Here is a 17055-nt window from a genome sequence, read left to right on the forward strand (position 1 = left end):
GATGCGAAAGTTCGAAGATATAAACAGGCGAAGGCATACGTGTGATGACCGGCAGCGTTGCGTCCACGACGATCGGATGCGAGAAGTCGAAGAGAGTTCTGGCACGACTGCGATGTCGGTGGTGTGCAACGCTGGTGTTTCCGGGAGGCTAGTGCTTGAAGGCGATCTCGGGCAGGTTGAGCTAACCCGAGAGGAAGCTCCGATGTCTACGATGCGGACGTTAATTTCTCGTCACAACTAAACGAAGGCCTAAGTTTAGGTGGCCAGCCGATACAGAGCCACACTAAAAACTTCCAGAAGGGATACTTGTTGATCTGCTTCTACACCATGTGGTAAGCGACTAGACTGCCTAGCAGGGCCAAATCCTGCGCTTAAATATCCTCGGTCCCCTCTCCTTTTCCTGGGGGAACAAGGGACCTCCTACCGGGGTCCAATCATGCGCGTTTCATTGTTCGAAACTCCTCCCTAAAAATACACGGACCACACCCCCTTTTAATTAGGAGAGGGTCCTCAACTGAGCGAGGGTGACAATCTGTTGGGGTGCTGCCATACGGCTTGTCCACCAGAAGTTTTTCCCGTGGGAACAGTCAGTTTGCTTGGCTCTCAGCCGGAGCGTCTTGAAGTCAAAAGCTTGTTCGGAGTACCTCGCGGCCTTTGCAAGATCCTGCCGCCACCACCGTAGGTACAAAGGATCAATCGTCCGCGGCGACGTTCGAAGAAGGACACCCCATTCAGCACTTCCCGGCACTTTTCAAGAGTACGCGGTTCCCGCCGGTCAGCGGGGACGAGCGGCGCCCGTTAATTCGCCGTGACGCCGGGTCGCAAAAATCGCAGTCCGTGACACATATGAACTATTCTCTCTATTTTCAGTGATTTGTATAATAATTTTTGTATTACGTGACGCCATGTTAAACTTGTAAAGTGTATCTGTATTTTGCATTCATGACTGTCCGCCATCCTGCTGCATTGCAACTTGTAACGGGGTCGGGACCTCGTCAAGCTCTCGAGCTTTTAGTCCTGTACTCCTCCTATTGAAAGGAAATAAATTGATTGATTGATTGATATCGTGGTTTTGGGACATCAAGCCCCAGCAATTATTATTGTGCTCTTTGTGTCAGCCTTATTACGAATGTGAGTTGGCATATTCAATCCAACATTATAGAGAGAGCAAGAGGGGCTCTTTGTTGGAAAAATGGAGATTTTTGTTGGAATCTATATAACCTCTGGCATGCTACCTTGTAGTATAGGGATGGGGCATGGCATCAAAAGATTCCAGAAGAGAGGGCAGAAAATGATAATTAAAAGAAAGAATAAAAACAAATATGAAATGTACAAGTGAACCTCACAACAGCTTGTGATCACTTTATTTTGCTTTTTTTTTTCGTACAACCCATTTTTAACAATTATCGGTTATAACTATGGCATTTTGGTGGTATTTTAATATTGTTATAAGGGGGTTCAACTGTAGTATCAAGCTAGGCAAGTTAGGTTGTTTGCTTTGGAAAAAAGCACATAGAACAAAGATCCAGTGAAGATTGAAAACATGGACATGTGCCTGTACCCTGCACCTTCATATTGTTCTTCGTTGTGTTCACATTTTCTAGAATGAAGATTTCCGTAATGATGTACAACACAAACTGCGAATAACTTCAGCTGTTTATCGTTTTCTGTCTCCCATTCCCTTTGCAAACCTGTACTTGACTGAGCAGTGCAGCACAGTCTCCAGGAAGGCCAACTGAAAAAAGTCCATCACCTAGTCGCATTCCAGTTTTGGAGTCTGCTTACAGGTAAGGCTAGAAAATTGCATGCTGCTTTGCCACCCGTTTTAAAATACAGCAGTCAATGACAAATGAACATAATTTAATATATGCTGCTCCAGATGACAGGGCAATAGATATACTCAACCATTCATAACTAGTATGAAGGCACACACCGTGCATTAGTGCAAAGGAGTAGCAGTAAATGTGTTGAGTTAGGGCACTGCCATAATTAATAAATTTTCCTAATCACTTTTCTTTGTCATTGCCTAATGTTTAAGGAGCATTGTGGGGGCTAGTTGTGTCGACTGCTTTGCTAGGCATTCCGCATTGACACTGCAGTCGCAGTTGTATATTTTTATTTTGTTCAGGCACAAGTGGTGTCTTACAAGTTTGCACTATGTTCCAATTTTCTCCTTACGGTGTGTAAACGTTTTTAAAAACTCCACCTCTTGTGCGCATATTTATTTTTTTTTATGCCACTTTGTCGCACGTATTCACAGGAACAAGAGACAGCCCACGGAACCTTTTGGCAAACAAGTTTCCGACTGAACCTGTAAACTTGCGCAACAAGTTTTCCAGTGTGAGCTTTTGCAGCCTGTTCCACACGGTTGCGTTACATCGTGCTTGGACTGGCTAAATGTGACCGAAGTAGGCGCAATGGCAAAGACTTTTTGCCAGTACTTCTTCACCTGTCGTATCTTTGATCTTTATAAGACACTTCATGGACATACTATAGCTGCAGTAAGGTTGACAGATGATGATGTTGACGCGAGATTGATCCTTATTGAGCGAGCATGTGTCACAGTCATCACCTGTCAGCAGGTCTGCTAGCTGGCAAACTTGCATCATTGTCATAATCGGTTGGTTGTGACGTACTGGACGTCACGACCAGTGTTTTCTCCTTATTGAGCAAAGTTGTGCCATTGTCTTCATCTGTAAGCAAAGGTTATACTTTTCCAGTGATCAAAATGATCACTGGAAAAGTATAACATGTGGCGGTATTGCCATTTGCTGACACTTAGTGAACATAAACTTCTAGGATAAATGAGCTGAATGTTACATCATGCAAAAAAACTGAAAGTGTTTCATTGGCACTAGCGTCTCGTGGGGCCTGTTTTGGTGTATTAGCTCTTGACCTCAAACTCTATGTGCAATGGAACCCGCATTTAACGTAGGAGATCATGAGGTAGTTAAATACATAGATAGCTCAAAGTACACAATATGCCTGTGCGGATTTATATAAAAACCCCTCACCGTCTCGGGCGGTCTCTTTACACCACCAAATCATGTTTCTTCAAGGCCATGTCAAAGACAAAAGATTGCTGATCTTTTAAAATTTTGTTGCATTGACACCTTTTTTCTGAACGCGTGTACCAGAACAGGCAGCCCTTTGCCTTCTCCAAGCAGCATGGTTGTTCTTTTTTTTTGCAATAACATACAGCCACAGGTAATACGTTTCACTGCACGGCATTTAGTTCTCTCTCCTGGGCGCATTTTCACCACATTTTACACGACTGTACTGAGATGAAGTTTACTTAAGCAAATTTATCGTTCTGGAGTGGGAAAGTTCCTGCCCCGCGGGCTGTCCGTATTTGAGACGCACGCGTTGCTAATTTTTTCCTACGTGGAAATGCACTGGTCTTCGTATTCAATGGCATACTTGTAAGCGTCTGCTAAAACAGTGCTGTTTCACTGAGAAAATTCCTTCAATTATGCAAGGACTGATCGCAGGTCATATAGGAGAAGCACACTTATAGGGGCGTGGCACGGCGTTTCGTGTATCAATTGTTGAGGTGAATGAGATTTCAGTATACGTGCAGTGCAGTGCCATGCTATTGCATGGGATTTCCAAGGGAATGCCAACAAGTGTTCTGTATAGCAAATATTTCTATCTATCTGCGTTCAGCTGTGCAAGAAAGTCTGGTTGCGAGCACACACACAATATTTCACCTCCGTCAGAGAGCACATTTTGAAGTGCTCGTGTTGGTTATCTGTGTAACAGAACAACACAGAAACAAGTTTCTTTGCATATTACTGCATATTGCTCTGTCGTAGTTGCATTGTTATGAGAAAGCCCGTCATGTTTACTGAAGACAGCAGTTTTTGCGAGGGCTGTGTACAGGGTTGCCTAGGTACCAGCACCCTTGCTCGCGGTGACGTGTGGAATTCCTTAAATATGCCATTAGCGTTTTTAATTTATGAGACATGGTGTTGTTTGCAGGTTTGTTCTTTTTACAGACTCTTTTTCTTTCATTTTTAGAACTTTACTCATAACCGCAATTTTGCACGTTTTCATTAGTTGTAATAATGTCACTGCACCTTTGCTAGCAGTGAATGTGTGCAGAGTTTCTTAAATGCACCATTAGCGTTTTTAATTCATGATACATGGTATCGTTTGCAGGTTTTTTGGTTTTTTAAAGATTTTTTTCCATTTCAGAACATCACAAATTTAGTTTTGAAATTTCCATCATTTGCAATAATTTTGCTTCATCTTAAGAGGGCTCTGCAACATGTGTACTTATGTCTTTTAACATACAACGTATCAAAAAGCCTCTCTCGTAGCTGATACCTTTGCACGAGAATTCTCGACAAGTGTATTTTGTGTCATGAAAGCTATTCTGAAAAATTGTTACAATTTCACCCCATATTTTCTAGAAAAGCATGCTCAAGTAATCTCCTGAGTGATTCTTTAGGTTCATAGAAGCAAATAAGGGTCAAAGTTTGCGACACGGCCGTGGTGACCGCATTTTGATAGAGGCGAAATGCCAGAGGCGCGTGTACTGTGCGATGTCAATGCACATTTAAGAACACCAGATGGTCTGAATTTCCAGAGCCTTCCACTACAGTGTGCTTCATAATCATATTGTGGTTTTCTCACTGTTCTCTAATAGCACACATTGTCACCATAATATTGAAGTAATGTCTGCGATGTTCCGGCAATGTTGCCTGCAACGTTCTGGCAACGTTGTCTGCAATGTCCTGGCAGCATTGCATTTCACAGTTGGTGCTATAAGGTTAGCAAATTTTGGCACTGTGTACATAGCATATGCAATGGCTTTGCATACGTTTGAACTCCGCGTGGTCCATGGAGTGTGCATGTGCAACTTTTGGTCAGCGCACTATGTGAAACAGTGTTCTTATGCATGCAACACCGTTAGGTACGCAATGTACACAGTACTAAAGCTTGCTATGTCTACTGTCTAAGGCTTGTTTGCAATGCTCAGAAAAAAGTGTTGCGAGGGCTCTTAATGCATAGTGCATTACATATCACTGGTGCTGTCTCTGCCATACCTTGATAATTGAAACATATAGAACTTCACCTAAAACTTGTAGATTGCAAACTGCACTCTATACAAGAGCAGGTACGTGTTGGCCGTTCGAAGTATTACTCTCATGATTTGAAGCACGCTGCTAACAAGTGTGCATCATATCAGGCAGTGCACTGAACAGTGAATACTCATATTAATGAGCTCGAGTGTACTTTGTTGATTTAGCATTTAACGTACCGTATTTTCGCTCACGCGCAACCCCATTGTCGCCAATGATGGTGCTCTCCCTCTTACAGTCCTTGAATGTGGAAGAAATTTTATTTCACCGCTTGCACATTTAGGCATGCATGGTTTTCCTGTTACATTTTACTGAAACATAGTGCAGGGGATTGCAGTGAAGCTGGTGCTAAAGGAAAAGTTTCATACAAGCTGCATTTACAAAAGATAGTTTGCTTATCAGCATCTAGCATTCATGATTCCTGCACGTGGGTTGCATGTGCGAAAATACGGTACATCAGGGTGCATTTTCTCAAGGCAGCATTTAATGTGCGATGCCAAGTCGGAGTGTTACTGCAGTCACGTAGTGATTCTCAGGAACTATTTTTTTTATTTTTGGGTGTGTGTTTGTGTATGTGCAAAATATGTTAGTGCAATAGAATGTTGGTGCTCGAAGGTAGTGATTCTCAGGAAGTGCCTTATTTTGTAAACGAATACAACTGTTATTGATGCTAGCCCTGAATTAGTTCGGATATTCCTTTTTCTCGTTAAAAATGTCCACTTTTTAGTCAGGAAGAGTATTTTATGACTCTGTCAGCATTCCTTACGTGAATAAACCATTTTTCCTGCCTTTTACCTTGCTGTACTGTCTCAGTACCCGTTATATCGGTCGATGACGAGGCTTTTGTAACTATACAAATGAGAATAAACAGTACCCCTGTAGTTACAGCTTACATGCTACAGTGGCTTATTGGCTATGGCAACCTGCGGTTTAGCGTGAAAGGTCACAGGTGCAATACCCCCCACACTCCAAAGAAGCTGCGAATACAGATGCTTGCGTGCTTAGAGTTTAGGTGTGCCCATAACTCCCAGCTTGTACGTTTTTATCTTGCAATGTTTGATTTTAGAGCTTATTTGTAAGTGCCACATTGACATAAATAACGTCCTAGTTACTTATTCATTTTGTATAGTTAAGGCAAAATTGATTTCTAGAGGCTGCAGAGTGCGTTTCTGGCCAGTTTTTCAGATATTTCACGCCCATCCATCGTTCAAGTTCGCTCATCTAGTAGTGAAACCCTTATATTGGGTGTTCATTTAAACAATACAGGTTATTTTAGATAATTATGAAAGTAATTCACATCTCGTCTTTGCTGACAGACTCTACGTCACGGTGAAAATGATTTGCCACCACTAAAGTTTCACTGATAAGACTAATTAAAAACTTCTTAATCATTAACTTGAGGACAGCTATTTCATTGCACTTCCAAGGCGCCGAGCTCGATGAGAGCGCAGAAAAGGCAGCCATTTCATTATGTTAGTCTGAAATGCACCGTGGCAATAAGTGAAGAAATTTGAATAAAGGCTCATTGTGGCAATATATTGTTGGGGCATGTGGCAAGCCATCTCGCATGCCCTAACGAATCACTAAATCTTTGCTTGTGATGTTTGGTGTTATGTCTTTTGTGCTGTGTGCAAGAAAGCTGCCATTTTTACCTTTTATTTCACGTTACCGGATACATATTTTGGAGGCAGCCATAGCAGCAGTTTTTTGAGACAGTGCGATAGGTGAACGAGTGCTTTCTTATGGGGATGTGCGAATAGTAAAGTTGACGTTCAAAACAAATTGTGATTTGGTCGAATATTTTCTAATCGAATAGTTCATATAGTGTATATCCCATATTATAAAGAAAGATGAGGTTGTTGTCATGACCAAACTTTACAATATTTTTAAGCATTAGAACAACGTCTGTGCAAATATCACTTTTTTGGTTTGGAGCAAAGCAGAAGCAACTTTGAGTAGTAGCAGGATATGAATTGCAGTATTATAAGCGGTAAAATGTTATGTTATAAAATTTGCTACACTTAGTGCATATAAGCTCGTATAGCACGCTTCTAAACTTTAAAAGAATAATCATAACAATCGAGGTACAGGTAATATGCTAAAGGAGTACTGACACGAATTTTAAATATTTTGGGGTTGTCGCTCTAAATAAAGACACGGGTACTGAGAACCCTAAAAAGAGTGTCGTAGTGTTTGGGAATGCATTGAATATATTTTTAATAACGCTACTTAAAAACGGTTAAAATTTCGGTTTCGGTATCGAGGGGACGGCTTCGCAGTGATGTGTCAACACGAGTCTGTCGTCACGGGAAGACTGCAAATCGCAACATACTAGCAACAGCTGTCAGCTTGCCGTCAGTCGCACATGGTTGTTCACATAAACAACGACGTAAACAACGACAATTGTCGTCCAGAGACTCTGACCGCAATTTCTGCGATTTAGACTGCTTGCAGGACGCAGATTTCGCAAACCCAGTGAACTGTGTTGGCTCGTCGTGATAATGTCCATTGCGCTGGGGCTGGCTTGCAGATGCTGGGTGACGAAAACCTTAAAATCAAATTTAAATATTTTATATGTACTGGCTGGCTCCGTTGTGTGGAGAGCTTTGATAGTGCACGCCATGGAAACGAAAATTGTCCCTTTTGGGGTGCCTCAAAATAGTGTCGGTACACCTCTAACCTTGAGGTGTGGCTTCGCGGCAGTGCGGATTTCCCCTGGATAGGTAGTTTCATCGCATGGCAGCCGCATGCTGCAGTGAAACTACCTTTTCAGAAGAGTTGCATGCGGCAAAAAAAAAAGAACACTTATTCGTTTGTTTCAAGTACTTAGAAATTTCAAAATTCGTGTCAAAGCAAATTCAAATACTGTAATGTTCATTTGCATATTCACCCATGCCTACTTTTTGCCTATTTGTAGCTTAAAAAAAAAAAAAAGGAGATAAGCACCACACAAAGAATAAGCAGTCCACTGGTGTATGTCAGGATGACTAGCCATTTCACCTGACCAGATTGCACTGTGCCGTGGCTTCATTCCAGTTTCATCACTTTGTCACGGGGTGCTTCTCGCTGAAAACTTTTCTGTGCTTTTGGCACACTTGGGCAATGCCATAATTTATGCCAAGATTAACCTATATAGAATGGTTACTTACTGTGATGACTGTACTGTTCTGCTTTCTTTCTGCAGTGATGTCAAATGTACTTTCATATAGCCCCATGTTTTCCTATGAACTGTAATGTGTTACATTACGAATGGATGAATGCATGACATCAATTTTTGAGGCAGACTTTACTCCGCCATACAAATCTGCATACAGAGATGGCTCTGGCCAAGAGTGAAACTCACTAAATGCCGATATTTTACTTTGACATTAAGTCGATTTTCACACAACACACCTACTGACATCAACACTAGTGCGACGTCAGGCTAGTATTGATTCTGACTTCACACATCGGTTGTTATGACGTCATGTACCAAAACATACAAAATAGCCACTTGTTTGTCCCCAATGAAGCCATGGAGCATAGCAGCCATGGAACCATACAATATTTTGTGCGAGCGCATGATGAGAACCTCTTACCGTGTTGTGACATTGGGGTACAGTAAGAACCGAAACTAGCTTTTAAAAACGTGATAAATTTTTCAGGGCACACTCATGCTTACCAGTACAATTTCCAGGCTCTTGATGACTTGGCTTTCATTTGACACAAAAAGAAATGACTGAAAATTTTTGTGTCAGTACCTCTTCAACATGCTTGCAACAAAAAGTCTCAACACGGAGCAGTGCTTTTGTATGGACATAAGAGTATTTCTTTTATTTTACAAAGGGGCAGCTGTACAAAAAGGGCAGGTGTGAAAGCATCGGGTTTGAGTCTGTTCGGTGTTGTGTGGAAGGAAGTGGTCTGTACAAAAGGAGTTGAGCGGGAACAGCCCGTTTCATGTCGGCGCCGGACTCGTTGGCCGAGACTCGCCGACAGAGAGGATCCCTTGGGCAGTCAGGATCTTCCCGTGACGCGTCTTGAGGTGCCTCTTGTACGTGTTGCGTGTCTTGAACCTGCGGCCAAGAAATACACGTTAGTAGTTCATCGTCAGCCTGATTACGCCCACTCCAGGGCAAAGGCCTCTCCCATGTTTCTACAATTGACCCAGTCCTGTGCTAACTGTGGACACATTATCCCCGCAAACTTCTTGCTCTCATCTGCCCACCCAACTTTCTGCCTTCCCCTCATGTGCTTGCCTTCTCTTGGAATCCAGTCTGTTACTCCTAATGACCAGAGGTTATCTTGCCCTTGCACTGCATGCCCTGCCCATTTTCTTGTGATTTTGACAAAGATGTCCCTTAAAGGGACACTAAAGGCAAATAACAATTTATGTCAGAGTGAAAGCCCAATGTATGACAACTTCTAAAATGGCAATATTATCAACAGCAGTGCCCTACTTACCGAGAAATTAAGCTAAATGTATCACATGATGAGCGCCACGAGTGGGACATTTTCAAAGTGATCCCGATGACGTAGGGAAGTCGGCCTACAATAAATCACTAGTAATCAAACTAGCAGCAGTAAAAAAAGAACATTCCGAGCATCAAAAGACGTAATAAAATGCTGTTTGTTCGTTTCCGCTTGATTCATGGAAAACAAAACCTCCGTGGCGTTGCCATGGGGAACGGCGCGCGTGGTTCAAAGGTTCCGTTTTCGCCGAACTGTGCCTCGCCCGTCTCAGTGGTAGTTTCGGGATCGCGTACTGCCGTGCGTGTTTTGCGCGCTCGTGAAAGTCGCTCTGACAGAAAGTTCGACAAAATGCCGCATGCGTGTGATATTGCCGGATGCCCGAATGGTACACAACGCCAGTGCTGCAGCAAAGAAACCGGTGTGTCTTTTCACTGGGTGCCGCGGAATGAACCCTTACGCTCGAAGTGTCTTAGTGTCATGCCATTGCGCCAGTGTGCTAAACAGTCAAAACCTCTGCGTGTGTGCTCGCTGCACTTTCGTACTGAGGATTACGAGACCAACAGCAACTTGGTGACGGCTTTGAATGTGCCCATCCGAGCAAGTCTTTGCCGCAGCGCCGTTGTTGCTACTGTGGGTCCCGCTACTTCCGCTCGGCTGCCACTAGTGTCGGCGGCCGCGCAGTAAAAGCGGGCAACGTTGGGCACGGCAGCAGTGACGTAGGAGAGTCGTATTTTCAGGCGGGAGATTTGAAGCGCGCTAACGCAATGTGGACCACTAAAAACGTGATTTTATTTCAAAATAAGCACTTCCTTGGCACAAAAGCAGCGCTACGAGGTTTCTGGACCGCTATTTCAACAATCAACGTCGACTTAATATTTGCCTTTAGTGTCCCTTTAACACACGTTTGTTCCCTGACCCACTATGCTCTTTTCTTGGCCCATAAGGTTACACCTATCATTTCTCTTTCCATGCCTCGCTGCGTCGTCTTCAATTCAAATGGAACCTTTTTCATAAGCCTCCAGATAACTGTGGTTGGTTTATGAATACAGGCTGCATATTTGTTTATGAGGCACATTACGGGCACAAGAAAGATAAGGATAACGAGAGATAGGGATAAGATTGCTTTGTGAATATGGGCCTTAGTTTTCAGTTGGCCTCAAGCAAAGCATTGACGCGCGCGTTCGCAGCATGCAGATGCGCCTTCCCTCAGTGGTCCGTTTGCGCAACCCAGAAAGACATACGAGAGTTCTTTCTACAGAAATAAATGTTTTGTGCGTATATCATGGTTCGAAAATGATATTTCGCTAGTTTTTTGGTGATAAGAAATTTCAGGTGATACGAATATTTACGCTCCCTTTTGAGACTCGTATCACCGAGATTCCACTGTAGACCTTCTAGAAAAAACAAGAGTTTCATATGCATCCACCTCAGTTGACTCAAAGGCAAAAGCCATATTCTAAGTCAATGTATTGAACCTGCCGCGCCCCCCTCTGAAAGCTTTCTGCAACTATCGTGGTTTAGCAATGCCTCCAGGATCAGAGGCATTGTAAGCTTTCTGCATCTCACCTGGTTCTGCACTGCCTCTCGGATTGGCCCATCTTTGACCAAACAGTAGTGTCACGTGATGATAACATGATCTCACCACGTAAGATCATGTTATGTGACGTCACAAATTTTGGCAATCTGTGATGTCATGATGACATATGTTGACATCATCACGTGACGATGATTTATTGCATCACTCGTGTTGACGCCACCGACGCTAGACGCCGGTCAATTTGCACGTTTGATGAGGCATCTAAGGCTTCCACCTTAAGGGGGGACGTGGCAATGAAAACTATCCTTGTTATTTATGGAGATAACGTGATGAAATTTGGCATGAAGATGTGATATGTTGTGCTGATATCATAACTGAAATCGGTTTTGAGCTATCTTTTGTAGTTCTTGAGTTACAACACTTGATAGACTCTCATTGTCATCCCAAAATTAATTAATGAATTAGACATAAGTTCATCAAGATTTTTGCATAAGGATATTCACAAAGGCCCATTCTGTGCCACAATGCTATTGGTTTATTTTTTAATGTTCAAATGAGCACACACAAAAATTTTTGAAATTTCTTGTACATATTGTCTTACTAACAACTTTTACAAAAAGCCAATTATAAAAATCTGTACGATGTACAGACAAATATGGACAGCATTACGGCACTCACCAATGTCTCAGGATCTAAGCACAGAAAACGGAATGGTTATATCTTTATTTGTTGTCAAATGGCACAGGGATGACTGACAGCAACTGTTCAAAAAATGAAAGCTGAGAAAATGGAGCTCAAAGAAAATGGAGCTAAAAGCTAAGAAAATGGAACTCTGAAGGAAGCTGGTTTTGTTTTTCTTATGAGAAATGCAGCTTTGCGGCTATCTTGAGCTCTATCTGTCCTCTTTATGATGACATCAATATAATGGCACTGTGCCAAGGGAAAACTTCAGATTTGCATTTTCTAAAGCCCAATTTTCTCATAGTTTTCGATGACAGCACACTAGTAAAATGCTTTTTATTTCAACTTCTACTGCTTATTTTGGTCTAATATTTCACCATGACTTAAAACATGGTCTCAGGATTGCAGAAAAAAATAAATTGAAAAATTGAACAATTTGACCGAATTTACCATTCCCATTGCCACGTCCCCCCTTAAAAACAAGTTGTGTACAGAGTGCCTTAAAGGGTTAAGGTGCTACCTAAGGCCCAAAGCACTTCCCACAGGGCCATCAACTATCATGTTCTTTAGAAATCTTTCTAGAAACCTTATAGACCTTCTTCTAGAAGAACACCCACCTTTGGTTGCAGTCAGTGCACTGGTAAGGGGTCTCGCCCGTGTGCCGGCGCAGGTGCTCCTTGAAGTGGCTGGGGTGCCGGAAGTGGCGGCCGCAGTCCTCGCACTCGAAGCGGCTCTTGTTGTTGTGAATCAGCATGTGATAGTTGAGGCTGTGCTGTCGCGTGAAGGTCGCCTCACAGATCTTGCAGTTGAAGGGCTTGATGCCTGTTGGCGAGAAGCAGCCAAAATGATACTTGTTAGCGCCGACTGCACACCAAGTTACACCCAGTCATGAAGGTCCAATCAAGTAGTGCCCATCAATGAGTTCAACACATCAAAGACACTCTGGTGCAAGTTGTGACGAAACCTTTGTTTTAAGCAGCCAGATATGGGACTTCTTAGTGCCACCTTTGCCCAAGTTACACCCAATCATCAAGACTTGACGAGGATGCGTCACGGTTAAGTTCAACACATCAAGGACATTCTGGTGCAATTTGTGACGAATCCATGATTTTGAGCTGCCAAAGGGATAAGACTTGTAGCGCTGACTGCATGCCAGAGAGACATTCATTCGTCAAGACCTGATCATGACATGTCAGATAGGTTCAATGCATCAAGCAGTGATGAAACCATCATTTCTACATGTGCATAGCAGGCCCTTTTGCTAACATAGCTGAGAAATGAAAAACGAGTGCAGCTGGCCCGTTTGTTCATGGGTTGAGCAAAAACATGCATGTTCCAAAATGGGTAGAACATACACCATCATTCTTAACATTCCCAAAGAGCTGTTAACATACCACTATACGAAATGGGCCCATGACGGTCACTCATAGCAATGACAATAAAAAAAAGGAAGAAAAAAAAAAGACAAGGACAAGAGCCCTGACCTGCATGGCTGCGATAGTGGTACATGAGGGTGGCCTGGGCCGTGAACACCTTGGTCTTGCAGATCTTGCACACCAGGGGGCCCCGCTCGTCGCGCCGCTTGTTCCGCAGTGCCTTGATGTGCTTCAGTGCCGCTTTCTGCAACGAAATAAAAAGAAGGAACATACGAGAGACTGTCAGCGGGCACAAGAGACGCAGGAGACTAGGTGATCGTTAGCCTGATTTGGAAACCCCTCCAAAAAATGTGGACAGCTTGCACTAGACTAGTGGTGCAAGGCTGGACTAACAGCAGAGCTTGTGGCCGACCTAGACTAGATTATTAGCAAAATCTTAATTAGCATTGTGCTAATTAGCATGTTCATAGTTAGCAAGGTCCTCTCTCTGTTCCTGTCTGTTGCTTTCTCTTTCAGTCTATTTATCTCTCTCCTTTCTTTTCTGTTCATTCGTTCTGTGCTTCTCTTTTGTTTTCTTCAGAAGGCACACGCAATGAAGAAATGCCTACATTTCACATCCATCGTGTCAACCTCAATGGGCGTGCTGGCCACAGGCCTTATTATCTGCCAAATTACTAGGCGATACAGAAAAACGTGCCATAGCTATCTTCATTTGTCGAATGTATGTCACCAAGAGCAAACTGTCTTTATTTATAGTCAATACTAAGATGAAGAAGAGGAGAAAGAGAATGAGTGCCAGCCGAGTTACTGCGTTGCATGTGCTAGGCACAGCTGTGCCTGGCATGCAGTTCATGATAATGACAGTTTTCTGGTCATGCGAAGCTTAAACAGCTCCGCTGCTAAAACACTGACTCACCCTTTCGAGGCTGGTCTCTGCGGCTTGTACCGCAGCGCCCCTCCGGCCCGGCAGGCGGGCCCGGCCCTTGGCCACGGGATGCTGCAGCTGCAGCTGCTTGCTCCGCTGCTCCTCCTCTTCCTCATCGTCATCCTCGTCTTCATCATCGTCGTCATCGTCCGAAGACGGGAGCATAGGGCTCAGGGCACGCCGTTTTACGGAGCCACCCCCGATGCCACCTCCGGGAGTGGTGACCTCCACGACAGACGAGGTGTTGGGCAGTAGTGGCACATACACGTAGGGAAAGGCGGGCGTGGCAATCACGGACTGGCTCGGGACAGCGGGGCGCCGCTCCACGCAGTCGCTGCACAGCTCTTCTAGGTCGCTGTCATCGTCATTGTCTGTGGGGACGCGAGTGAATCTTGTGAGACGACAGCATCGAGCCACAACAGCAAGTTTCTTACAAATTAAAAAAAAAAAGAAAAGTCCAGCAGAACCCATCCATGACTGTTGTCTAAGTTATTAAAGAGCGTAACTTATTTATCTTCCTTACAGTCAATCGAACGGAGTGTGACAGTACGTCCACTTGACATCGTCACTTCGACAAATAAGCTTACTGTGCATCTCCAGACGCCTTTTAACTCCCCATGCATGCAAGCCATGCATGTGCATCAACACAGTGCCTTCGCGTTCTACTGTTGCAAACACATTGCACCCTTTTTTCAACCCTTGTTCACCTAGCACAGATGCACAGCCGCTTCCCATGTAGTAGACCTGCCTCTGATTGCTGAACATGGCCAGAGTTGCTTAAAGGGAAACTGAAGCAGTTTTCGGTAAAACTTCGTGGTTAAGAAGAACTGATAGTGCTGTCGATGGTGTTGTAACACTTTCTGCTGTTGTTGCAGTAGGAGCTTTATAATACGCGAAAGAAAATTTTCTCTTGCTCCACCCACGCGAGCGCGCCAAAAGTGTAGGCGTGGAAACAAGGTAACCGGGACTACGTCACCTTCCAATTCTTTTGGCGGAACCACACTGCACTCCGATGGAAGGCTCCTGGCACATAATGATAGGAATTAAATACTAGAGCACTGTTTATCTACCAGACACTCAAGTAAGTATAGAGACGCTGAAAGTTCTGTAGCTGGATTACAACACCTGCCCTAACATTACAATTTGTTGCCATCACATTCCGTTGCTTCGCCCTTGCGGTGGAACTGCGATTTTTTTATGAGAACTCCTGATAATTCAAACAACATCCTGAGGTCCCCATGAGTTTGAATTATCGAGATTCTACTGTATTTGGCTGCAACGAAACTGGGTGGCCAGCTTCCCCCACTCACCCACTGCAAGCGGGCATCCGGGCCCCCAGTAGCTGTGGTCCCGCCTGACCACGTGTGCCTCCCAGGTTTCGCTGACGACACGCAATTGCTTCTCCTCCTTGACCGGTGTATTGTGGAGCTTGCCGGTTACTGGCGGGGCCTTGACCTTATTGGTGGGCGTTGTCAGGGACTTGACAGCCACCTACAGAAACAAACGTTAAGTGTGAGACTTACGAAAGGCGAATGCCTTATGCACCTTATCGAACGGGAAAAGTGACTATCGGTATAGACAATGCAAGTGGTAGCAAAAATTCGATGACGTCAAACAAGATCTGAACTTCAATTGAAAGTATAGCAATGTATTAGGAGTGATAAGAAAGTATTCGAACGTAACTACGAGTAATAAGGATAAATGAGAAAATAACTAACAGACAAAATATTAAAGACTACAGAAAAATAAAAATAAAACGACTAATTAGGAAAGCGCACAGTAATATAACCACACTGCATGGCTTTCAGCCTTTGAGTTATCTTAGAGATATGCATGAGGGACCCGGTGAGCTTTTCTTTTGTTGCGGGAACGGGAACTGTGGCCTCGTCTGAACACATACTGAAGCTATACGTTCTCTAGGGGTGTCAGAATATTAGAAAATTTCTAATAGCAGCCTATCCGAATTGAAGACTTAACTGAACAACCGCTATTGGTGAATCTGAATATTTTTCGAATAGTTTATGAATAGCATATCAAAACAGTGACATTTCAAGATATTCCGTGGGTTTCAAAACATTCAAAGCCATTTCAAAACAAAGCGTTGGCTGAGTTCTGATACTACTGCAGTTTTCAAACAAGTTTACGAAGAGCATTTCGAGACATTGCCTGGGTTTAAAAACGTTCAGAAGCATTTCAAAACAAGCCATTGGGCAGGTTCTAATACTTCCTGCAGACGGCTATTTAGCCGTCTACAGCGAGTCATAGAACTCGGCCGATGCGTACGTGAACTATACTGACCTTGAGCATGGGCCGACTGTTCTTGCCTTCAGGCTTCACCAAAGACGGCTTGACTTGACTTTTCACCCGGGCTTGACTTTTCTTGACGACTGTTCTGGGGGTAGGAGTGTGCAGGACGGTGGAGGAGCCGTTTGTTCGCCGCTCATTCTTGCTCACCGCCGCCGGCTGCTTGGGCTGTGGCCGTTTACGCTTTCGGCCGGTTCCCTCACTTTCTGCAGTGAAAAAAGGAAAAAACAAAGTGAGAAGCGTTTCGCATAACACGCGAAGTGACACAACTGGAAGTTGAACTGAGTTCAGAGTTCTCTCCAGAAATTTTTTAGGGGTGCACATCTTTGAGAGCGCAGGAGGCGAAGGGGGAATATTAGGTTTATGAATCTGCCTTTTTCATTTCTTATGCTACCATCTACTGCATTGGTTTGGTTTTGGTAGGGGCCAGGACAACCAGTACTGTCAGAACAAAAGCCTCCGAGATGAAGGGGCGTTTTGCGACTTTCCCGCTAGGGGAAGAGCGCATGCGCCGTAGTGTCGTGAAAGATGTGGATTTCCAGTTTTGAGGCTTCCTGTTTTTGACACAAATCCACATTTTGTTTCTGGTTGCACATTTGTGGCATCTATGAAGCGCATAAAAAAACGGAAGCAAGGGCGCTTGTGTTCTAGTGCTGGCGCTGGAAATGGCCATCTTTGAAACCACAAGGCCACTTG

The 17055-nt window shown here is 43.9% G+C and overlaps 2 protein-coding genes across 7 annotated transcripts in view; one reads left to right on the forward strand and one right to left on the reverse strand.

Annotated features, from left to right (window-relative positions):
* LOC119401726 (serine/threonine-protein phosphatase 4 regulatory subunit 4-like) overlaps positions 1-2535 on the forward strand; it is a 92550-nt gene extending 90015 nt beyond the window's left edge. Inside the window, exon 19 of the mRNA XM_049418117.1 lies at positions 2261-2535. Within this exon, the coding sequence (XP_049274074.1) occupies positions 2261-2309 (49 nt within the window). The 3' untranslated portion in view covers positions 2310-2535. The remainder of the gene's footprint in view (positions 1-2260) is intronic.
* Positions 1-17055, reverse strand: part of LOC119401728 (E3 ubiquitin-protein ligase ZFP91) — a 37565-nt gene that overhangs the window by 12347 nt on the left and 8163 nt on the right. The window contains exons 5-10 of one of the 6 annotated variants that reach the window (XM_037668662.2): positions 16354-16565; positions 15366-15546; positions 14047-14426; positions 13239-13374; positions 12372-12576; positions 8887-9139 (exon numbers count right to left, since the gene is read on the reverse strand). The exons of 1 other annotated variant lie outside the window; for it this stretch is intronic. In XM_037668662.2, the coding sequence (XP_037524590.1) occupies positions 9022-9139; positions 12372-12576; positions 13239-13374; positions 14047-14426; positions 15366-15546; positions 16354-16565 (1232 nt within the window). In that variant the 3' untranslated portion in view covers positions 8887-9021. Of the gene's footprint in view, positions 1-8886; positions 9140-12371; positions 12577-13238; positions 13375-14046; positions 14427-15365; positions 15547-16353; positions 16566-17055 lie in introns of those variants that run through there. 4 more of the 6 variants (XM_049418119.1, XM_049418120.1, XM_049418118.1 and 1 more) reach the window with 4 other exon arrangements.

The sequence above is a fragment of the Rhipicephalus sanguineus genome, chromosome 8, assembly GCF_013339695.2.
Source record: "Rhipicephalus sanguineus isolate Rsan-2018 chromosome 8, BIME_Rsan_1.4, whole genome shotgun sequence".
Classification (NCBI taxonomy): Eukaryota; Metazoa; Arthropoda; class Arachnida; order Ixodida; family Ixodidae; genus Rhipicephalus; species Rhipicephalus sanguineus.